Raw genomic sequence first — 24,539 nt, 5'->3', positions numbered from 1 at the left:
CACAAGGAAACGTGCAGCGCACGGGGGCGCGTACCCCGACAGACGGGGCTGCGTCTCGCTTTTAACGCGGCATTACTCTATGAAAGCAAAAGGGAAAGTCAATCAGACTACAAATATAAAGTGCAGAGCGCATGCCCCAGTGTAAACATTTTTCAGAATCATTAGTTTATGACATCTCTGACAACTCCCCCCCCCCGACCCTCGTTTTCAAGCAACTTAATTTTTTCCATGCACGTTCTGCCTCACCTAAATTTGGCAGTTTCTGGTTCCATTTCAAGCAATTCTCGCACAGGGGAGCGGGGCACATTTGCCGAAAATTTTTCTGTAATCAAAACGAAAGAACAGCGTGCGTGATATCCTTGTCATTCCTTTTTAAGGATGATTTTGTTTCTTTCCCAGGGGAGCGAACGGTACCTATCAGCGGCCGCATCATAGGATAGTACACCTGCCAGACCATCTCCAGGGACATCCCACTATCCATGTAAATGGCACCAGCAAGTGACTCGAAAATGTCCCCCATGGCCTTTGGAACTTCAATATCCTCTTCTTTCTCTTCGTCCTCCTCAGACCTCCTGAGCTATTTACACAGAGAAAAGTGATGTGTAAGCAAAAAGACCATCTTTAAAGGCGTGCCACAGAAGTGCGTTTCTTTTCTCAGCAAGGACTCTTACTGTATCTTTAACAAGGGTAACACCACCAACCATTTGGGGCAACCACCTACTACACTGTAACAGGTTCTTCATAAACATTGTCTTACCTAAAAAAAAGATTTTTCCAACTTCTCAAAGAAAAAAAACAAAAACAAAAACAACTCCCTTCCCCATTCAGTATTATTCTATACTCAGCAAAGGGAAAAAAGAGTACTTCTAAATGAAAACAAAATCAACTTTAACACAAAATTAGAAATAGTTAATGAACGTATGAAAAAAATTTTCAAATCCACTCTTCATCAAAGAACTTCATCTTAAAACATTTCTACCCCCTAGCGGCTTGGCAAGGATTAGGCAGAATACTAATCCGTACAGCACGGGCAAGGGTTGTGTAAGTTACTTTGGGGAGAAGTTACCACTTTTTGCCAGGGAAATTCTTCTAGAAGACAGATTTCTCCAAGCTCCCTTTTTATTAAACCCCTTAGTACACACTGCCTATTAAGAGTACCTGACACGTATTCAAATTAATGTAATGAAAAATTATGAATATACTAATGCCTTTTAAAAGTTCAAAATTCTTTGAACAGGAATTCCATCTCTAGGAATTTATCTGAAAAAGGTACTGGATATATTTGCCACACCTATGTTTATTAAAAGCCCTAAGTAAAAACAACCTAAATATCTAGGCACAACGGACTGTTTAAATACATTCCATTAGAGCTATATGCACAACTGTGCAGCTACTGAAAGTTGTAATGCCACTGGATACGTGGAAAGGTGTCCTCGATACATTAAGTGAAAAAAACACATTGTGGTATACTATGCATAATATAATGGCACTTTATATTTCGTGTATGTTTATGTTTATACGCATTAGCAATAAAACATCACAGACCGTTAAGTCTGGTTATCTCTAAGGGAGCATATTTGCGTAACTTTAATCTTCCTTTTGCTTATTTGTATTTTATAAAATAAACACAAATTACTTGTGAGAAACAAAAAAAGAGGTGAGGTTTTTTTTAAATTTCTAGATGGACTGTTTAGCCACACAGAGCTCTATATAAACCACTTGTAATGCTGACTCTTGGGAAAACAAGATACTTACTGTTGGTACATCATGGTTTTGAGGTAGAAAGGAATTTTAAAACTTACTGAGTTTAATTCTCTCCTTTCACAAAAGAAGAAACCGAGGCCCGGAGAGGTGGAGAGACTTTAAGATCCAGCAGGAAGTCAGAAAAGCCAGACCACTGACATTTCTAATCACTTTTTATGACTCCTGATACATACGTTTATGTAAACAAAGGTCAGGAAAAGAGGGGACACAACAGAACCGGCCTGGCCCACTGTCATCAAAAACGGCTGAAATCGAAGTTTGGCCAGTGCCTCAAATTCTAAGCTTAAACGCTTCTGAAGAACGAGACCAGAAGTCCTCCTGAGAACACAGGGGCTGGTCCTAAGTCCTGGTCCCACTGCTAGCTGTGCTCCAACTCGGACCATTCACCCTGGACGAGTACCCGCCTACCCGCCGGGGAACGTGGATTCCCCTCCGGCACACGCTCTGTAGTGTTTACAGGCTCTGACACTTCCCTTGCGGCCACACCTCCAATTCCTTTCACAGCAAGTCAAAGGAAATGCACTGCTCCCCACCCAAGGTTTGGGGCAATTAAAAGAAGGGAAGGTGCAGATCACCGAAGGAACAATTAAAACGGCCACCAGAAGGCCGCCCACATTTCCTGCCGCCTTACAAGAAAGCTACAAAAGTAAGAGAAACAAAGGAATCAGGACGTGCAGAACAGGACCCGAGAGTGCTCTCCTGGGAACACACAGGCCTGCGGAAGGATGGCAGCGAAGGATCAGAGAGGGGAAAGATGGAAGTGAGATCCTTTGCTACAAAACTTCAAAACAGCCCGGAACACGTGAAAATGAGCTCCATCACGGAAGAACCTCGGGCTGAACTCAGGCCAGAAGCCTCCCAAATGCCACCGGCTAGAATCTCAGAAGGCTGGTTTTTAAGCGAGTTCTCCTATTTTCAAGCAGCAGCAGCAGCAGCAGAACAGACACACGTTTGTGACGCTTACCTGACAAAGCATCAGCGAACCTTTCTGACCCCTTCGAACAAGCAAAGGCAGAATAAACCGCACGAGCCCTAAGGTTCACGCTGGCTTCGGGCAGGGGAGGCCGGGGCGGCCCGATCCGACCCGGCCCCAGGCCCCGGCCGCTTCCCTCCCCCGAAGGTCCACGCGCGGCCCCGCGGGCGCGGTCAAGGGTAAAGGGCCCACGGGAGCGCGCGCGGCTGTCACCTCCGTCCGTCCGGAGACCGGAGCGCCCGCGGCGGGCTGGCTGCCGGCGGCGCCTCACTCACCTCCGAGTCCATGCCCTGCATCTCGTTCTTCTCCAGCTGGAACTGCACGAAGTCGTCGATGACGTGGAAGAGCTCGGGGGAGACGGCTTTGAAGTACTTGTGGTAGTCGTACTTGACCGCCAGCGACGCGAAGATGGTGTTGTTGACCAGCGCGGACCGCAGGTCGGTCAGGACGCCCGGGGAGTGCTGCCGCGGGTCTTCGTAAAGGTGCTTGGTTATGAGGTAGTCCAAAATCGCATCTCCCAGGAACTCCAGGCGCTGGTAACAATCTGCGGGCGGCCCAGGGCGCAGCCGTCAGCTCGCGCCTTCCCGCACGGTAACCCGCACGGTAACCCGCAGCGTGCGCGCGCGGGGCCCCAGACCCACCGCAGCCGGGCCTGGCTGGGCTTCGCGAAGTTCACACGTCCGCTCCAGTGACAAGCCGTGTGACGTGCCACACTTACTAAAGCCTCTGGCAATTCAATCTGGCCAAGAAAGCGTATTTCATATCTATAAACTGGGGGTCCTAAAAGCCTACGGTGGCCCAAAGAGCGCTGCGCGAGGGGACCCACACTGGCCAGGGGGCCCCAGCAGGGCGGCCCCCCCAACCCCCACCCCGGGGGCGCAGGGCTGGCCAGGCGGGTGCTGAGCGCCACCGAAGCGGCGGCAGCCTCGCTCCCGCGCCGGCGGTCTGGGGCCAGTCGTGCCCTGCCCCACGCACCCCTCTGCCCCGCCTGCTCTCCCCCCGCCTCCCGCCCGCGCACTTCGTGCTCCCGGCGCTGATCCCCACGCACCCTGTGTTCCCCATGCTCTGAGCCCGTGCAACCCCGAACCCTGCGCTCTGCCCCTGTGCACCCCGTGTTCCCCAAGCTCTGCCCCCGTGTAACTCTCACACAGTGTGCTCTTCACCCCGCGCTCTGGCCCCACTCCGGAGTGTGTACTCGGCCGCCCTGCCTCTCCACTCCTGGGTCACAACAGCCACCCGGGAGGCCAGCCAGTATACTAGAAAACCCCCTTCTCTGCCTGCGCCAAGAACTGCGGAGTTTGACCCGAACAAGGGGCCGGAGAAAGGAGAGTTGAGGCCGTGCGCAAAGACCCGAGGCACCACGGGTCGGCTGCCCACACCGGAGAAGGCCCCCAGCCTGGGGCCGGCACCCCTATCTCCTCACCATGCCCAGCAGGACCCGCGCAAGCCAGGAGGCTGGGGCAGGGACAGATGGGGCGGCGCGTCCTGGACACCTGGAGCTCCGAGGCAGGGCCCCTCACTCCTCAGAGGGCAGGAGGGACCATCGGCTTCTGCACAAAGAGAAACAGCCCTCCGTGCTGTCGGTCCTCCCGGTTGAGGGCCAGATCGGTTTTTACTTTTTGGCTTTGCGCTTTTCTGATCATCTTAACCTTTATTGTTTTCCTTAATACAGACTCTCTACTCTGCTCTGGGATTCCAGATTCAAGCACTTACTACTCGAATACAGAAAAAAGTGCACAGGCTTTTCACAAGCTGAAGCTGACAGCAGTTCCAGGCACCTAATCTCCCTTCTAATCTGATGGCCCGGGCGCCTACTAAATAGAAGAGGAAAACCTGGGGCGCAGTGCAGTGCCGAGTGGGAGACGGCAGCAAGAGCGAGAGCAAGGGTAATGACGCCCTCCCGGAAGAAGTTCCTTTTCATCGGCTCATCTTTAGATCCAAAGGGACCTTAAGAAAGGGAGGGGCCTTTCCGTTCAGGAAGAACCGTAAAAAGATGTGACAGTTCATCCAGAATGTATGAATGAATCAAGAACCAAAACCAGCACTGAACAGGCAGCAGAGAGCCACCGGGGGAAGACTCAAATGGGAAAAACACAACAGAATACGAGGGCTCAAACTCCCCCGTGCGGCACGTCTACGCGAGCGCGTAAGGAGGGCCAGGCCGCCAGCTGCCAAGGATAAGGCGCAGGGCTCCCAGAAAGCAGAGGAAAATAAAGCCGCCTTCGTTTTTCTCTTGCTCCCTCCCTCCACCGTGCACGTTAAGCACCAAGCCTGTACACGCGTAGGATGCTTTTCTCTAACGGGGCCCAAGTAACGCAGTTAACGCAAGGTGGCCGTTTCAGAGAAACGGAGTGCGGGCTGGGGCTTCTTACCAGTGATAGTATTGTAGTGGTAGGAGGCATGTGTAAAAGCTTGCAGAAGGTAAGCCTTGTTCTTGAACCTGTAGTTGATTTTCTTCTCAAAATTCTCAAAACCCGATATCAGGTGATTCAGTGTTTTATCTGCGTCCGGATGATCAAACATGCATCGTGGTGGAATCTTCAAACAACCGTACTCCAAGTCTTTCAGGACGGAGGAGCGCGGGCCGGCCACCGAGGCGGCGGCCCGGCTCCCTGAAAGGGCCTTTTGTTGGCTGTTGAAATTCTCCCTGGCGGGGCACATGGCCTTTTCCCGATCAGTCCTTTTAATTACCGGGAGCACCTTGAGCCCCAAGGAGCAGAGGAACAGCTGGGCAGCCCTCTCCCCGCAGCTGGTCAAATAGCAGCCCAGCAGGGCCTCCACACAGTCGGCTATGCTTTTGTCCGCGATGCACTGCTCGGTGTGCAAGTCGTAAGAGATGGACTGTTTCCCTGTGTCGACACCACAGTTCTCTTCCGACGGATTCCAGAACCCCACCACAAAGTCATCCTCTTCGACGGCTTTGCTGGGATCCAGGTAGCACATGGCATCCCAAGAGCTATAGTCGAAGTCCTCGAAATCTGAGGAGAATGGCATGCTACCCAAGGAGGATTTTTTGGGCATTTTCCATTCGTATGCAGAATCAGTGGCTGAGAGAGGAGAAAGAGAAATTTTCTTTACGAAAGCTCCTGATCCCATTAGCATGTTATCTATGAATTTGATATGTTCCTGATCATACTCCAGGAAATCATCTTCGTCGTCGGCGTCCTCCTTTGGAACCTTCCACGTCAGATCCTCCCCCTCCTCGTCGTCCTCCTCAAAGTCCTGGTCCAGTTTGCCATTAGCCAACATGCAGTCTTTTGTCTGAAACGACGGGGAATGGGGAAGGAGGGGAGACATAGCTGCTGTTTTTAAAAGGGTTTGAAACTCAATAAAAGCAAGGGTTGTGGATAATTTCAAATGACAACCACAAATACTAAAAGGCAACTTTAAAATCACGGCCATTTGTTTTCAATTAACATAAAATAAGTTATTTAATCATATAAACAAAGTAAAACATGTTCTTTGAATGTTCATTTTCTAAGTTATAAAATGACCTTTAGCCAGTATGAAGCTTTAAGTTAAGGATTTCTGTACATGGATATAAAGTTAAAATTAATGTCCGCGAGGCACGACTGCAGCTAAGGAGGCTTACTCCAGCAGACACACAATAAAAGCACTCACATGCCGATCACAGAGGTCTTCAATTTTGCTGACAAAGTTTTAAAATGTTTCGAAAAGATTTTCAAATTAATAAAATCAAAGTCCAGATGCAGAGAAAGCATTATCTGTGCAATGAAGAGTATAAATACATGAAAAAAGATCAACTGCTTTAAAAATCTGTAGAATATTAAAAATCGGCAATAGGGGTTCATGGGAAAGTTCTGTCCCCGCTTTCCACTGCAAATCAAAGTACATTCGCTATAATGTAAAACTGGATTGCTCTGCTTGAAAACTAAAAGTGATCACTGAACTAAGCTACGAATTTGGGAAATTACGCTTTTCCCCTCCACCGTGCTACAGTAATCAGAGGAACAGATTATAGCATAACTGACAAAAACAGAAGAAAATTTAGACTAACATGAAACACAACAATCCAATTTCTGTCAGAAGATCTTTGCTAATTCCAATTTCTTTGGCAAAAGCTTATTTGTGAATGACAACCTTAATAATGGGCTAGGATTCAGTAATGATGTAACTTTTTTGCAATGCTAAGAGATGCCAAATTTCTGTTGCGCAAGAAATAAAAAAAATAAAATAAAAAGACTTTCCTTTCCTTTGGGGCGAAAGGCAGGAGAGTTTGCTTCAATTTTGATAGCAACAACTTTCCAGAGATTTCCTGACAAAAGTTTTCAAACCTTGTCAAGTATTTTTTAAATACTGCAAATATTTCATTTTAAGTCGGACTCAAAAGGGACAGTGTAGTTGTTTGAAAATAAAGACGAGTAGTGAGCCAATGTAGATATGTATGTATCTACAACAACATACCTGAATTTTTTTTTTTTTTTTTAATAAAAAAAGTTTGTAAAACGTTTTCAAGGTTACGGAAGAATATGAGAAAAAACTATAGTGGCAGACCTCTAGGAACTACTTCCTGCAAAAAGCCCTGTACTCTTCCGAGGTAACATGAGCTGTTTTGACTACTGTTTGGTCCTTGCACTAAAAAAAGGCAAACTGCCATTAAAACAAAAAATCAAGAGTGAAAAAACGTTTCATTAAATAGAATCTTCGTATATCTTCAGTAAGATGCTCCTATAGTCTGAAATTGGCAATGTACACACACCAACCCCAAAGACTGGGTTTTATCACAAATAAAGCAAAGTTCTTTAATGCCTCTGGGTTTCAGTTTCTCCATCTGCGAAATAGCGGGGTCCGACCTCCCTAAATAAGAACACTTCAGGCTCTTCAGAAAAAATGCCAGCCTAAAACTCTTTTCGCTTCCAGTTCAAGTCAACCTTCTACCTGAGTTATTACCCTCTGCACTCGCATGCAAAGGTTTCTCTTAAACCTACGTGGGGAGGAGCGAGGCGGGTGAAGCAGGAATGCACACGCTCTCCTGTGTCTGTTTCAGTAAGCATAAATTACTAAGTGAAAATACGAACAGGATCTTTAATATATTCCAAAAGTCACGGTGCCAGGTCATCAGAAATGTTAAGGAAAATAAGAAATGTCTGTTCTAACTTAAAACAAAATTTTTTTTAATCAAAAGGACTTGTCAATGTCACCTTGATGCTAATTTTTTTTAAAGAGCCGATTATATTATGAACCTACTTACAAGGCAGAATAATTATCACTGGAACGTTTTTCATAGATATGCAATATTTTCTCTAAAGTTCTCAAAATCTACATATTTTCCTCTAAGGTTCCACCCATTTCTAAATCAGGAATGAATATAACTTTTCTAACCCAACTTGCATTAAAATATTCTGATGCTTTTCTCCAGAGGAGGTCAATTTCTGTAAGACACTGAAATCATCTCAAATACTGCACGAGTTAAAAATATACTCAATGAAGAGATAAAAATCAAAACAGGGTCGCAGAGCATCAGGCCTGGAAATATTTGAGTCCAGGAACCGGGACGCGCGTGTCAGAAAGAAGACGCGAAGAGCACATATTTAGGAGGCATAATCTGTGAAAGAAACAGTATTCTCAGTGTTGGCCTGGAGGAAAAATGAAGTAACAACAATCTAGTTTCTCATTAATGCAAAATAAATGTCCAAGAAAGCAAAGTGCCAGAGAGATCGCCTCTGAGTTTGGAAGAGGCGCTCTCGTTCCCCAGCCGCCCACCACGGGGAGGGACCGACCGCTCTGCCGGCTCACGAGCCCTCCGAGGTGCCCTCTGGTGGCCTTCAAGACGAGACAAAATGACAAAATGAAGCCGCTGCAGCTAATACTTGGTCGTCTCAAGTCCCTGGCAAAATTTAAACTGTTTCCAAAAAACTACAACCTTTAGGATCTTTTTTTTTTTTTTTTTTTTAGTTCACTAGAGAAGGCCTAGTCCTCACTGAGAAATCCCTGAACTACAAAGCAAGGCTTTACTGAAATTAATGACTTCATAGATAGGAGATCACAGACCACTGAAGAGTCATTTTATTGAACAGAGCTAAGGGTCTGTCCTCAATTGTAATACAGGGTAACAAAGTGAAATATTATGGAGTTTTGTTTTCTTCTTTTTCAGAGTCACAACATCATATACCTCTGGAAAAGGAAGATGATACAATTGTCCCCCCCCCTCAAAAATATCTAACACTGTTTCTGAATTCAATGAAGAGACAGTCTCCTTAGAGAAATTAACACATCAAATTCCTACTCTATTACAAATATGCCACGGAAAAGAAACAAAAAATTAAGAGAACAAAATTCTCCCCGTTCACCAAAGTAGAAGTCCTTCCAGTTACCAAAAACTTACCATTTCATCTTTTTCCCATTTATCTGTATTACTTTTGTCTTGGTTTACTACATAACCAGGAGGAAGCCAATTCACAGGGGGATCAAATATGGACACCACCATGCGGCTGGGCAGTCCCTTCTTTTTTCCAAGCCGATACAGATTACAGTTGCTGACCTTTAGCAGAAAAAACGTGTAAGACACTTATCCATAAATGCCCACTGCTGGAGTTCACACCAGGCAAATAAACACATTTTTAGTTAAATGTTCGTATCAACCACAACTGGTCATCAATTATAAAGAACGTACAGGTTTTCTGCCTATTCACGGTAAGAAATTTTACGTGCCCATGTATTCTACAACCTTTAGTGTTGTTAGATGAATACTTCTGGATATAAAAACGCAGATCCGAAAAAACTAATACGCAAATTCCCTATAAAGTCAGAACAAACAATTCACACAATTTCAAACTTTAAAAAAAAAATCACAACCTGATGATATCAAATGCAAACTGCCAACTGGGACTATCAGAATAGAAAAGAATCCCTGTAAAGCATCTAAAGTGTCACAATATTCGTAATGAAATAAATGGGGGGAAATGCCACAGACTCTAGCTATGTAAGTGGAAACTGGCACTGAGTAAATGCAGCTAAAATCATTTTATACTCCTAAGCCACAAATGACATTTTTGTTCAATCATTTTAAAACACAGCAAAAGGTAATAACTCCACGTTTATTCACATCAATAAAACAGCTTCATTGTTTGCCCTGTGCTGTGTTTTTCCTACAGACCCCATGTCCTCCCTAACTCACTCACTCGTTAACATTTCTACCTAGAAACGTCTAGTAAAAACCTGGAAACAAGGATCTAGAACGGTCCACGCCATATGCATTTTCTATAAACCAGGTTCCTTTCTACTAAGTACTTCACGAGCCCTTTCTCTGGGGAACTCGGGACCACTGAACAGGTACCCACATCCCTGAGAGAACAGTCAGAAAACTGAGGGACTGCTAGTCCCTGCAGGCGACACAGCTGGGGGGGGGGGCGGGGGGAACCGGTGTCTGCAGGTGACACTCACTACGTGAGGCATGCTGTCAGAAACGTAAGGGCTCTGATAAACGCTAGCATCCTTTTCCAGAGTCGGAGAATCACAGCATCACAGCCGGCAACAGGAGGACGGAGACGGCGATCCCATCCACTCAGACGGCACGGGTGGCAGGACGGAACGGGAAGAGAGAACTAGAGGCCATTCGACAAGCGGGGGGAGGGCCGTGAGAGAGGAACAACAGCGGGGGTGCGTGCGTGGAGTCGCGCGAAGACCGGCGAGGGGCTCAGGCCTGGTCAGGACACCAGACCGGGCTGAGGGAATAACGATGATCTCTACTGGAAGCAAGGAGCCAAAGCTGTCCGGGCAGACGCAGAGATGCTATTTTGGAAACGTACGCTGATTTCTTCCTTACCTAACAGAGTCCATGTGCTATCGCTTTATACCGATTCTCAGCCTCTGATATTTTGTTCCTACAACCACCTTCTTGGTGACCCCATTTGTTCTGACAGCTTTGATTATCGCTCTCATGAAGACTATTCGCCCAAGCCATAGTTCAGTCCTAAATTCTCAACGATCCCAACGTTTCACTTCATTTTCCACGAGGTCCGAAAACCCTAATCCTCACCCCGATCCCTCCATTTGTGCTCCTCCCACCAAGAGCGCCGCCACGGCCCCAGCCTACACAAGGGCACCCCGGCATCACGGCTCTCTCTGCCCCCCAATCACACGGAGGGGCAGTGAGAAGGGCGGTGGAAGGAACGGGTTCTCGCTTCCGACGCCCTCCCGACTGGTAAGTTAAGTAACCTTACGCCAACCAAAAGCAAGCTCTCCAGGCAGGAGTCTCCCCACCTGCAAAATGGAGGCGTGTTATCCAGCCCCCAGGGGCTCAGTGAGAAGAGTAAACGAGGTCTGTAAAACGCTCAGTGTAGTGTCCGGTGTTACAGAGTGACATCGGAGGTAGGGGAGTGTGACGGTGAAGAGCACGGTCTCTGAAGCCGCACTGTCTGGGCTCCGCCACGTACTTGGCACGTGACCCTGGGGCAAGCTAACACCTCCCACCTCAGGATCCTCGTCTACAGAAGAGGGATAATAAAAGTGTATACAATTATACATAAAATCTAAAAAATGTAATAAAAGTGGGGCGCCTGGGTGGCTCTGTCGGTCGAGCGTCCGACTTCGGCTCAGGTCATGATCTCGCAGTTTGTGGGTTCGAGCCCCGCGTCGGGCTCTGTGCCGACAGCTCGGAGCCCGGAGCCTGCTTCGGATTCTGTGTCTCCCCTTCTGTCTGCCCCTCCCCTGCTCGTGCTCTATCTCTGTTTCTCAATAATAAATAAACATTAAACATTTTTTTTTAAATGTAATAAAAGTATGCAGAATTTAATTAGGCGACTGATACAACACATAAGGCTGCAAAAGTAGCGTCTGGCTGGAGGAAACGCTTAGGAAGTGTGAGCTTCAACTCTCATTCCCCCCGAACTACTACTCGCCTCGGTCCTGTCCTCACTGCTGGAACTCGAGAACCATCCCCTACTCTGCCTGCTTACACTCTGCAAAAGCCCAGCCGATCGCCCCGCTCGGTCTGGCTTTGCGCTTGGACTCAGGCCGCACTCTGCTACCAGAGCGATCACGTACAAGCAGCACTTCCAGAACGGTAAGAGTCCCTGACGCGAAAAGTGCCCCCGACATCCCAAACACGTGCAAACTCCTGGGCCCAGCCTTGAACATCTTCCACGACAGAGCTTCCCACACCTGCCCTTTTACCCTTTCCTCTGCCTGCTGCCACAGTTGGGTCACTGAGTGCTGCCGACGCGCCCTGCCGTCTGTTCACTGTTTACACACTAGGTGCCAGGGCACCTCCTCCACGAACGCCTTCTCCTCCCAGCGACGGTCCTTCTCTCTGAGCGTCCGGGGCAATGAGCAGCTTTGTAAGTTACACGTCAAGCACGGACGTGTTGCCCTGTGACACCTCTTTTATCATCGTTTAAACATTTTACCTTCGCCGCTTCCCTTCCTGAAATCTTAATTCCCGCTGGCGTGGGGTCACACCCTTCCTCTGGGCTCTCAGTCCCCTGCGTGCTCGGAGTTCAGGCGTCACCCCCTTTATGCTGGGGAGTCACCGAGCTCCCCTCCCTTCCTCACTCTCCAAAAACCCTGAAGACGAGCTCCTCCGCACAAGACCTGTGTTTTCTCCAGGTCTGGATGCCTTGTGTGCCAGACGGCATTCTCCCAGATAAACTTTTCTCTCCACTGAAATTAAAGCGCGATCACCCTCCCCCCCAAACAACCACACCTCGTACCTCTTCACACCCCCTGGGGACCCAGCGAGCACACGTATTCTCGCAAACGGTCCCATCAGAGCTGAATTTCCATCCATCCACAAGGCACACACAGATCAGCTGACGCCCCAAACCTTGGGGGCTTCATCAGGGAAAGGCAGCCTCCCGTCTGAGCGATCCCTCATCCTCTGAAACCAGCCGGCGCGTGACCCCATGTCCTAGGCACGCCGAACGCTTACTCTGAGTGAGAAACACGGTATTTCTTACCTTTTTGCTTCTCATATAGGAAAGGCGGCCCTCGTGCGCGTCGGGGTAAGTGCAAAACAGGTACGTGGTGATGGCATGCTTTAGAAAGGAGTCACCAAGCATTTCAAGCCGCTCCAGGTTAAACCCATCGCTAGCATTTGAAAGGGTCAAAGCCTGCAGAATGAGTCCAGGGTTCGGGCCAAGAGTCCTCGAGGAGTAGCCGGGACAAGGGCTCTGCGCAGAAGCCCTCCCGTCCCGGGGCGCGGGAACAGCTTCGTTAGTACCGGGCGTCGTGGCCGCTGCGGGACTTCCATCTGAGGTAGATGTGTTAGCATTTCCATCAAGGTATTTGTTACTCAGGAGAGTACATTCATCGCTGGGCTTGGGCTGGTTCTCGTAACTGTATAAATTCTGAATGGGATATGAGGTAGTTGGTTGTACAGGTATTTCCTGCTCGTAGTAACTCAGCTGATTTCCTTGGCAAAAGTCTCTGTTCGCTAAATCGCAACTGCCATTGGCAAGGTTTTTACTGTACGAAAGACCGTTGGTCGCCGTGAGATCTGTCGAAGCTTCGATCTGGAGCTTACCGGGTGACTCACCGAAGAGCGTTCTGCAGTTCACAGACATTTGGTCGTGATTTTCTAGAGAGGAGGTTCTAGTAGCACCTTGACGTGCAGCATTTTCAGGGACTACAATTGTGCTGTGCTTACAGTAATTATCGTTTTCAGCCCAAGAGGAGCTAGCAATTGAGATGAAGGACTTGCTGTCGATAGATTTCTTCCACCCGAAGTCTAGGTTGGGGTATCTGCAAAGACATTTTTATGACTTCGTCAAACCCTTCAAAAGGGCGAGGTTCAGAGCAAGAACAACGTCAACGGCATAAATAAGTAAAATAACGATCCCTCCAAAAGAGCTCCCACTTTGGAGGAGAAACAAGTCCCCGAGGCAGAAATCACCATATCGGAATTCTGCCCCGAGTACGTCAGGCAGCGGGACGTGGCTCCCTGCACCGCTTTAATCCGCCGCCCGACAGCAAGCGCGGGGTGGGGGCGACGCGCGGGGTTGGCAACGGGACCCGGAGCCACCGTCTGGGCTGGGATCCCAGGCCCTCCGGCTAACGAGCTTGTGATTTACGGAACCTCTCTGCGCCCCGGCTTCCCACACTCGGAAGAGGGCTGACCACTCCTACCCCATAGGGCTGTCCTAGTGATTAAATGACCCAAGACAGGCCACGGCATCTGAGCCAGTGTTTGACGCCGAGGTAAGTACTCAGCAAATGCAGCTGTGACTACTACTGTCCTGTTTTAAGATTCCTTAATCCCTGGAACCACTGTGGTCTCCACAATTGGGTAACCGAAATTAATCTGAGTGGTTAAGCCAATAATTTCCTTAGAACGTGGAAACTTTCCTAGCGGGAAGAGAAAAAGACAAAAAACATCTTGAGGCAATTGCCATTTAATATAGACTTGATTTTACAGAAGAGGAAGTGGTCTTCCAATGTCAGCAGGGCAACAAAGAACTGTTTCCGTTTTCGCTCTGACCGCCATCGCTGAAGGAGGAACGACCCCCTTCTCCCTGCGCAACTTCACAAGAACGTAGGAACCAAAGGATGCATTTATTTCATGTATGAGACATCCGTGCTTTCTTTTTAAGCTTTTGAGAACTGTCTTGTATAAAATTAAAATCGGAACTTAATTCAGTTCTTTTGCAAACAGGCTTCCATAACCCCGCGCTCCTTCCGGCTGACAGCACAGGCATACCTAAAATCCACAGGAAGTGATCGGACTCCCACGCCAGCGTCGCTGGCCGTTTGGGCTCTTAGCTCCTCTGCGGTCAGAAGGCAGTGAAGGCGGTAGAGTATGCTAGGGAGACAGACTGCTTTTCTCCACAGTGATGCTGGAATCGGATGTATAGCACAGAGCTCTGGAACCAGGATCTTTGAACAAGCAAAAATGTGGACAAATATAAAGCAAACACACAAAAGAATAAAAAATGAAAGACCAATTTCACTAATGGATAAAGACAAAAATCACGAATATTAATGAAGTCTTACTTCTAAAAACAATCCCTTTTAAGGCTTAAGGCTTAAGGCTGCATGGGATTTAATCTAGGATTTATAAGGATGAATCGAATTTTGCCAGTGGACCAAGTATCAAAGGAAACCCATCATATTTCCAAAAAGCCATTCAAATACAGGTTCACACACGGTATTAGCTAAAACATGACAAAGCCTAAGTGTTGGGGATCTTCCAAAAACTTCCTAAGTCACTCAGTTCAACCTGCTGATAAAGAAGTCAAACCTAACGTTTCAAAATAGTAAATGATGCTAGAGTAATAGTGAACACATTACCTGTTTATTCTGCAGACTTTCCCACTTGGCTTTTCTCTTCTCAGCACTGCTTAGAGGAAGGGCTTTCCCCTTCTGATTCAAATGGCGAGGTGTCAAAAGATTAAGTCTGTAGGAATTTCAAAATATTTTTATCAAACAAAAAGAAGTATCCCCCCCACCCCGACCCTTCACAGGGGTTCTCTAGCTCAGTGTGCCTACAAATCACCTGAAGAGCTCATTTAAACTGAGGACTCCTGGACCCCACCCTGGGCAGTTCTCTGTGCAAAGAATCTCCCGGTTTCAGAGTTACAGGCAGGCAGTGGGACAGTGACCCCCTATGGTTGTCTGCCGACCTCTGCAAATAGTGCCTCAGGTGACAGTCAAATGCCATCTCTGAAACCCCTTACCTCGAAGATGTGTGGTCCACATCCAGCAGTGGCTGGTTGAGATTGGTCAGATCAAGGTTATACTTTGTTTTATAATATTCTGCAAAGGTTTCATACTCAGGGGAAGGAAATTTACTCAGTGGGGTAAGATCAGTGTATACATCAGCTACATAAAATCGATGAGGCTGATCAAAATTACGGTATCTAAAAAAGAAAAGCAATACATTTGAGGCAACTATTCTCAACGCGTGTTTTTAATATGAAAATGCAAATTATGATTTTAAAGTTCAAAGATTAAAAATAAATAGTGTTGATGAACACTTCAATTCCAAATAATATATTTCAAGTGGGTGTAAGATGAACATTATGTTTATATTAAGTAAAAATCGCTTCTCCATTCCACCCTACTAACGTTATGGTTAACCTCCTTCTAAAGATCTCCGATCACTCTGATTAACACATGAAAGCTACATGACACCTTTAAATCTCTCTTAGTTTCACTACTATATACGGGGCAGAGCACTTTCAATATCCTACCAACCGAGTGAGCAAGCACTCTGCATTACAAACAGGCTACACATGAAAGGTGCCTGCCACATACATGCATGAAGGCACCACTCATGGTATTAACAGTCTGATGACAGCTGACATTTAAAACAGGACTTTAAGGGGCGCCCAGGTGTCTCAGCCGGTTAAGCGTCGGACTTCGGCTCCGGTCATGAGCTCCCAGTTCGTGGGTTCGAGCCCCGTGTCGGGCTCTGTGCTGACAGCTCGGAGCCTGGAGCCTGCTTCCGATTCTGTGTCTCCCTCTCTCTCTGCCCATCCCCTGCTAGCTAGCACTCTGTCTCTGTCTCTCAAAAATGAATAATAATCAAGTCAGAAAAGTTTTTAAATATGATTTCAAGTTGCAAAGAAGAAAAAACAGAAATCAGGAAAGACCGAGTTACAGCCAGTACTCTAATTTTATGAAAGGTTCCTATATTTAAATTTATTGCTCAAAAACTATCCCCTAAATTCTTACAAAATAAGAAAAAAAAACCATCCTGATTTACTACTTCATTGCACTTAATACCATTATTCCCTATAAGAAGTTTAAGAAGCTATTGTTTACAATCAAATTCTTTAAGACTTTGGGGATTAAAACAAGGAAGATTTTGGGGTGCCCGGGTGGCTCAGTCAGTAAGCATCCGACTTCAGCTCAGGTCATGATCTCACGGTTCGCGGGTCTGAGCTCTGGGGTGGACTCCGCGCCGACAGCTCAGAGCCTGCTTGGGATTCTCCCTCCCTTCCTCCCTCTCTCCCTCCCCTCGCTCTCTCCTTCCCCTCGTTCTCTAAGAAATAAACTGGAAAAAAAAAAAAAGACGATTTTAAGAAAGCCTTTCAACAGCGTGTAGATGATCTGAACTTCACAAAATCAAACCCCTCCACCCACAGCGTTCGAGGTGTGGTTTTTCACAAGAGGAAGTCAGCTAGGGAGAACAGGCCCCACCAGGAAGAGACACCTACGCTTCCCAGGAGATGCATCAACGCCACGGCCCCCGAGTTTCCACGCGAGGGAGCGACTCTCCCGAAACAAAGTGCCACCCCCGCGTGGCGCTCCGCTTCGATGCTCACCTCGGAATGATGACTGCGTCCTGGTAATCTTCTAATTTAAAAACAAAGGGTGTTTCTTTTGAATACTTTGTGCTGGGAATGCCTATGCGAGCTTCAGATTTCTCAATATCTTCCATGAATTTAAAGTCAATGTCCAAAGTGCTGGAGTCATTCACTTAGGGAAGGAAAAGACTCTTTAGCTCGTTAAAATAGAATACGGGTGGGATTCTTACTTAAGCTACGTATTCGAGTAGGTGTCTAATTTGGAGTGGTCTCTAGTAAGAGATTTCTCTAGCGGCCACCATAAACTAACGTTACGCAAGCTTCCCTTTTCCAGCTAGTATCGGCCAACACGTCAGAGTCTGGGCCCTTCTTACCAACGTTAAGAGGTAGAACACAGTATGCTGAATCAGCGTCTGTGGGTTTAAATTCTAGTGCAGGTTTTTCAAGCCGAAGAATATGAGAGAATATATACTGGTGAAGTCTTGTGATCAACTCAAGCATTTGGAGAGACAACGTGAAACCAGACTTCTTCAACTCAATGGATATGGTGACCTCTCCGGAGCGCGTGTACACAGGAAAGTGCGGGATCTTAGCAAAAAGAAAAATCAAGCATCCCCAGAGTTAACAGGTATTTTATTCCATCACAAATATTTCATTTCAGAGGGGGAACGACATTGTCAATCCGGGGAACAGAAGGGACACCTTGACTTTTAAGTAGCAAACATTCTGAGGTAACGAGAGATAGCTTTAGCCGTTCCCTCTTATCGATAGCAGTCCTAAAGAACTGTCTACCTGAGGTATGGGTTTGGCCGTCAGTATTCCAAAGCATCTCGTGGTATCCTCAGGGGGATAGAGCTTCCGCCTTCTGAAGTTGAGTTCATCAGGTAAGGGTGTCGTCAGAACCATTCCTATCACATACAGGTAACAGGGCTGATCGGGTTTGGGATAGCTATCCCTCAAACATTCCGGAATCTAAAATTAGAAAGAAAACTTAAGCAAGTGTGACAGCCTCTTGTCCAGACACTGGCCAACAAACAAACTAACAAATTTACTTGCAGCTTTCCTAAAAGCTGATGAGAAAAAGGGAAGCAAACACCCAGGGCAGGAGGCCTCATTCCTTAACTCTGGGGGACAGCCAGCGCTGCTCAGGCCTGGGCTCTGGTGGCCCATGGTCACCTCCCTCATAATGCACTGCTGACTCTAACACCAAAACTTTATAAAAACGACCAAACCCTGTAGGGCATTTTCTTAGAAACGCTCTTCCTTTCAGCTCTTTCTTTTGACCAGAGAACTCTTCCTTGGGGCTTTTAGTCTTTACTCACTGCAGAATAGCAGAAAACATGCAAAATTTTACAAGTCCCACGTAACTGTATTGCTCAGATATCGCCTCTACTATTAACTTTTTGACAGACTGCATCGTCTTCCAGATGTTTTCCCGTGTGCAAATGTGGATCAACGTACACACACACGTGTGCTTCACCCCCCACGGAATGACACAACAAAGACTGTCGTCACCTTATTTCTTTTATCTCCAATTCCTACAATGAGAACGCCTTTCTTGGTCAATACAAATCTGTATCATTTTTAATGGCTATGTAGTTACAGGAGTAAACTGCAGTTTAACGGGCCTGAGACTGTTTCCAAGCTCTCAATAGTCACACGACCCTACGCAACAGAGTCGTGAAGTTTCTGAGGCTCAGGGGCATAAATTGCATCTGTAGTTAAAAGGCACAGAAATACTGGTGAGGAGACAGGGTTATCAGAATGCCGGATAATCCAGTACGTATCTATTGATTAAGGCTTCTTCTGACTGACGACCTTTGTCACAGGAAACAAGCCCAGTGGTCTCCGGGGTAAGTGTCGAGTAGGAAGACAGAGAAGCAAGCCCTTGAGGAAAACTGAGGCAAACAAGCATTTCAGGGGACGGGTTAATATTCATAATTTTTAAACAACTGACATGATTTTGAATCTTGAAAATGCTCGGCTGAGTGAAAACCGTCTAAAAAGTAAAATGCTCAACAGCGCTGCAAAAATAAAACAGAAGAACCATACTTCTAGGCTAGGATGAAAAACACACAGCAAAATTTTGCTTTTGTTTGCAATTCTTTTTTTTTTTTTTATGTTTATTTCTGAGAGTGAAAGAGACAGAGCGTGAGCGGGGGAGGGGCAGAGAGAGAGGGAGACACAGAATCCCAAGCAGGCTCCAGGCTCCGAGCTGTCAGCACAGAGCCCGACACGGGGCTCGAACCCACGAACCGCGAGATCACGACCTGAGCCGAAGTCGGACGCTCAACTGACTGAGCCACCCAGGCGCCCCTGTTTGTAATTCTTATGGGGGAAAAATCTTAGCAAGTATTTTTTCAATAAGACCTTCAGTCCAGTACGGCTCTGCCAGGAAGTCAGGCTCAGGGACGGGACGTCTTAGCACATGAATCCTGCCAGGATGCCGCAGAGTTAGCCAGACGCGGCACGCTGGCGGAACTGGCTTTGACCGCAGGCGGGCCACATCCTGGCTCCCGACAAATCCTTGTGCGCCTGCACCTTGAGCGGGCACCCTTCCACCTGCCTACCTTACCGTGCAAATCCTCTCTTGTCTTAGTCCCGAACGCAAATGAGGCCAACGTCTTCCCGCTAAAGGGAATGAAACAAAAAACACCTCTCTAAAGGGAATGAACTCATTCTGGATAGAATCTGACAAACGAGGCCAAACTCCTTTTGAGGAGAAATACAAAAGCAATGTCCTAAGTGGGAAAGAGCACAGAGCGCACACGGGAACGAGGAGGGGCTGGTTGATCTGGCAGAAGCTGTGATGGGAGGAAGCGAGCGGAGATCCCAAGCGGGCCAAATTACAAGGCCTGGGAAGCCAAGCAGGGGAATGCAGATTTGAGGTAGCAGGAAATAAAAAGTCAGAAAGGCTAGATTCATATGCAGTTCTAACCGATACTAACTGCCTTTGGGTAGCACTGTCTTCGCTTTGTGGAACCTGGTCTTCCTGGAACGCTGGTCTCTTCTTCGTCATGTAAATCGAGCTCTTCTTCATATTTAACCGTCTCTTTCCCAACTGGCATCAAATGGTCATCCAGTTCACCTAGGAAATGTACCGAGAATTAACATAAACAATCCGGATTTTGCCTCTCTAATAAGTGAATAATCCGGAGCGGCACGATATTAGAAAGCAACGGGAAGGGGGGTGAAAACTAAAGCAGCTTTGCTTTTAATAGCACAGCGTAATCGGACGTGATGCTTCAGGGAGGCTATTTTAGCGCTCATATAGTCAACGTGAGGATTACAAACTCTGCTCCAAGATGCAGAAATAACGTCTAAACGAGGCACAGCACAGGGAGTATAGCGCAAGGTGCTGGAATAGCACTGTATGGTGACAGATGGCAGCTACGCTTGCGGGGGGGCACAGCATAACGTCCAGACTTGGGGAACCACCATGTCCTACGCCAGAAACTGATGTAACATCGTGTGTTAACTACATTTCAATTAAAAAAAAAAAAAGTGTTTTTAAATGACGTCTGAACAGAGAAACAGCACTCTGTTTTACGAAGTCTATGGACAACAAGACTTCCCTTTTTTTTTAAGTGGATTAATTTGTAAACTAAACCGATCTGAGAAAACGACCCATTAAAACACAAACGCTCACGACTCAACAGTTACAAGAAGACCTTTATGTGTTGAAAAGGGGTCAGTAAAGGGAGCAAATACATTACAGGTATTCGCAGGGAAGCTGTGGCCTCAAAGCTGGTACATGTCACAGGACCCTCACGTTACACCGTATTTACGTACGTACGTCCGCCTTCACCAGAGCACAAGGAGAGCAGCGAGTTCAGAGGTCCTTGATGTGCTTTTGTTTTACAAGGGTTTCAACCTTAGTTTTATCTGCATGTGCTTTTCAATCACTCTTACCAATTTTGTGCAGTTTTTCACAGCAAATGAGAGCTACAACTCTTTCGGCCAATCGTATACAGCTCATTGGCGGACCCTGAAAGTAACAAAAAACATTTCCACTGTACATGAGCGTAGCTATCGATCATTAGCACATACGACTTCTAGGAAGCCTCTGCCCCAGCATCTTTAAAGCTGAACTTTACCAGAGTAAAGTTCTTCATTTTGAAAAATACCAACAAGTTTGTTAAAACCCTGATTTCCACAGTTGAAACGGCCATTTTTAAAAGTCCTGCCCAGTAAAACCTAGATCAGATACGATGGAGATCTGACAATTTTAATGAATACAGACTTCAGTAAGATTTTAACGTATCTTAGTTCGACTAATCTATGAAGAGGAAACAAACTAAAGATCTATCAAAATGTGACTATAACATACACATTAACAGCACAAATTTTCATATGTAAGAGAAATCAGTCATCCCGGAATATCTGGAAATCAGTACTGGGACCAAGCACAGCAGTTACACAGAGGCAGATTTTCGGGTGAACAACCAAACAACTACAAAAGCCCAAACATATTTAATAAATTCTGCTCCCGGAAGTATCTTAAGCCACAGCCGAGGGATTCGGTCAGAAACGCTGACACTAGTAAGATCTCAGAGGAAACTTTAGGGGTCATCTAGCTCTACAGTCTGTTGAGGATCTGAACGTGCAGTTGACCACAAGAGAGACTTATAAACCTTCCCTGGAGAACAGATTTAAAGTGGGGCGCCTGGGAGGCTCAGCCAGGTAAGCCTCGGACTTTGGCTTTTGGGTCACGATCTCACGGCCTGTGGATTCGAGCCCCGTGTCAGGCTCTCTGCTGCCAGTGCAGAGCCCACGTCAGGCCCCATCTCCCTCTCTCTGCCCCCATCCCCCGCACACTCTCTAAAATAAATGAACATTAAATAAAATTAAGAAAAAATAAAGATCTAAACCTAAGTTACCTATAACTTGCGTTGGTGTAGAGAAGCTGAAAAAAAAAATCCATTAGTGACATATTTTCAAGGCACAATCATTTCTTTTTCTAAACTTACAACAATGGAGGCTCGAAGAGGTGAGTTAATTGGCAGATAAAGAGTTGAATAAAATGTACCATCAGGCAACTCTCGAGTTCTACATTTAGGAGCTAGATGAGTAAACGGATCACTTGGTAATCTAGCACAGTATCTGTGAAGAAAAAGAAATTCTGATGCTAAATCCACAACTGAGAAATAGGGGAAAAAAATCCGTTTTGGTAGTCATATACTAAAGTTTAAGTTTTTATGTCCCTCTTCCCCTCTACTGGATTGGTACTGACACGGGAAGTGTGAGTTCACTGCTTCCAACTTTCAGTAAGATGGAACAGTGCCGTCCAAAAGAATCGTCTGCCGTGACAGTTGGTGTCAACACTGTCCAACAGAGCAGCCACGGGGCACTCGGAATGCGGTGAGGACAGCTAGGAAACTCACTTCGAATTTTATTTAATTTTGATTAAAATTAAAACTCGAATTTAAAAAGGCACGCCCAGGGCTACCATACCGCACAGAAAAATACTGTGCGGAATCCGTAAGGAGAACACACCGCCAGGGTTTGGTCCTTACTGTCTTATGTGCCCTGGCAAACTACCAGGCCCCGCCCAAGGAGGGCGTCAGAAGAGGCCGGAAGGACAGCCCGGTACTGACATATCGCAAAGCATCAGAACAAGAAGACCGCCCCTGCCCTCCCACCACACCCCACAGCAGTACAAGGAGAGGGATACGGAGCAGGAAGCTAGCTTCAAGGGCGCTGAGACTGAGCAAGGAGGGCGCTGGCTGGGACAGGAAGGTAATCCGGTGGGGGCAGGACTCACACAAGGAGGGCAGCAGAATGAGCAGCTGCCCTGCAAGGTCATGACCCGTGCATTCGGGACACCCAAACACGGCGGCAGCCCTGCGAAGTAGGAGACTGCCTACGTTCAGGGATACTAAACATAAAAGTAACTATTTTGAGGACAATGGGAGTCCTATCTCTCACTATGGAAGAAGCCAGAAACAAAGATGGAAAAGAGGAAAGCTAGAATGAACCCTGTGGTGTCATGGTAAAAGTGGACGTAACAACATAAAGGTAGTCAGGTATGCAAATAAATACAGCTATAAATGTGCATGTGAATACACACACACACACACACACACACACACACACACACACACACACACGTAGTTTCTAGCTCTGTCGGCTAAGGAGCCTGAGAGTAGCAATACTCCAGAGGCAATGAACACACTTAGTGCTCAGACTTTGGTTTCTAAACACCACTCATCCGCCACTAAAAAAAACCAGAAGCTTTTGGAGAAACAGCCAATATCTAGGCTGGGGCAAGGAAAATAGGAGTTAAATCTAGAACATCTTAGTGTGCCATAAAATAAGGAAGTGACCAAAGAACAATGGTGATGTAAAAAAGACCAGCTTGAAGCGGCTTCCACGGCCAAATCTCAGATAACTGTAACATCAAAACAAATAATAAATGATAGTGAGCAGAATATAACCCACTCAATAAAACAGAAGTCCCTCAGTTTGTATGAGATAAAAACATTGATAAATAAAAAGAATAAACGAGTGGGGAAAAGAGAAAGCTCTTCGTCACGGCAGAATGCCAGCAAACAGAACAACGGAATCAGAAAATCACCATTTTGCAGATGCCACAGCAATGATCAATTCAGGCCAGAAATATCAGTGGATACTTAAACTAATGGGTGAAACCAGGAAGAGGAATAAATTTTACATGGTCTTAAACCACCTCCCCATGAACTACACACTCACTATGGAGGGAGAAAAGGCAACTTTACGACAGAGGAAGCTGCAGACCTTCTGGAAGTGATCAGGAGCCACCACCACCAGTAAGAGCACAAATCGACACTGAGTGCGCCCGGCGGGACGGGATGGGAACAGAGCATCCCTTCTGTGATGTGCCGGCTCCAGTGCACAACCTGGGGCTCAACGTGGGAAAGAGCAGATAAAGCCACGCTGAGAGACGGCCTACAAAATGGCTGGCCTATAAGCTTCAAACGTTTCAAGGTCGTTAAAGTCAAGGAAACTGAAGAATAATTCCAGGCTGAAGGAGACTGGAGAGATGAGAAAAACACACACAACTCCTGATCCTGGATTGGATCCTCTCCCTACCAAAAACATTCTCGCGAAACCTGAACGGGTCTCTCTGGGTGGGGGGCGTATGAGAGTTCTCTGCAGTATCCTTGCAACATTTTAAAGTGTGAAATGGTTTCAAATTAAAGAGTTAAAAAAAAAAAATCTTACGTCGGTTGCTGCTTTATTTTGCCTCTGCACAGAAACTTATCCTGATACATAATCTAGGCATGTAGCTGCTTTTCTTAGTTCTTGGAAAGGTTATTACCAATTCTGGACAAAGTAAATTAGCCCATGATCAGAAATACAAGTTAATGTAACATCATCTTGTAATATCGCAGCTAAGGGAAAATTCAACATCCCTCAACGTTCATGGCACGAGATTTTTCAGGATAAAAAAAAAAAAATTCAGTGAGCAAGGTAAAATTAAATTAAATCTAATTAAAAGAAGCATCCCTTGGGGCACCTGGGTGGCTCAGGCAGTTGAGCGTCCTACTTGAGCTCAGGTCGTGATCTCATAGTTCGTGAGTTCGAGCCCTGCGTCAGGCCCCACGCTGACAGTT

General features: G+C 46.6%; 1 protein-coding gene across 6 annotated transcripts in view; it reads right to left on the bottom strand.

The window, feature by feature from the left end:
* Positions 1–24,539, bottom strand: part of DICER1 (dicer 1, ribonuclease III) — a 73,251-nt gene that overhangs the window by 4,743 nt on the left and 43,969 nt on the right. For 4 of the 6 annotated variants that reach the window (XM_047080164.1, XM_047080165.1, XM_047080166.1 and 1 more), the window contains 15 exons: positions 21,915–22,047; positions 20,857–20,932; positions 19,893–20,032; positions 17,737–17,916; positions 17,319–17,532; positions 16,963–17,116; positions 15,370–15,552; positions 14,984–15,089; positions 14,394–14,569; positions 12,655–13,438; positions 9,084–9,239; positions 5,110–5,998; positions 3,013–3,281; positions 415–577; positions 247–322 (listed from right to left, as the gene is read on the bottom strand). In XM_047080164.1, the coding sequence (XP_046936120.1) occupies positions 247–322; positions 415–577; positions 3,013–3,281; positions 5,110–5,998; positions 9,084–9,239; positions 12,655–13,438; positions 14,394–14,569; positions 14,984–15,089; positions 15,370–15,552; positions 16,963–17,116; positions 17,319–17,532; positions 17,737–17,916; positions 19,893–20,032; positions 20,857–20,932; positions 21,915–22,047 (3,699 nt within the window). Of the gene's footprint in view, positions 1–246; positions 323–414; positions 578–3,012; positions 3,282–5,109; positions 5,999–9,083; positions 9,240–12,654; positions 13,439–14,393; positions 14,570–14,983; positions 15,090–15,369; positions 15,553–16,962; positions 17,117–17,318; positions 17,533–17,736; positions 17,917–19,882; positions 20,033–20,856; positions 20,933–21,914; positions 22,048–24,539 lie in introns of those variants that run through there. The other 2 variants (XM_047080168.1, XR_006962144.1) reach the window with 2 other exon arrangements.

The sequence above is a fragment of the Lynx rufus genome, unplaced genomic scaffold, assembly GCF_022079265.1.
Source record: "Lynx rufus isolate CCGP_SWC_20201006 ecotype Redwood Valley unplaced genomic scaffold, mLynRuf1.p SCAF_17, whole genome shotgun sequence".
In the NCBI taxonomy this organism is placed as follows: Eukaryota; Metazoa; Chordata; class Mammalia; order Carnivora; family Felidae; genus Lynx; species Lynx rufus.
Note: the sequence above shows the minus strand (reverse complement) of the source record. Positions and strands in the feature narration are given on the sequence as shown.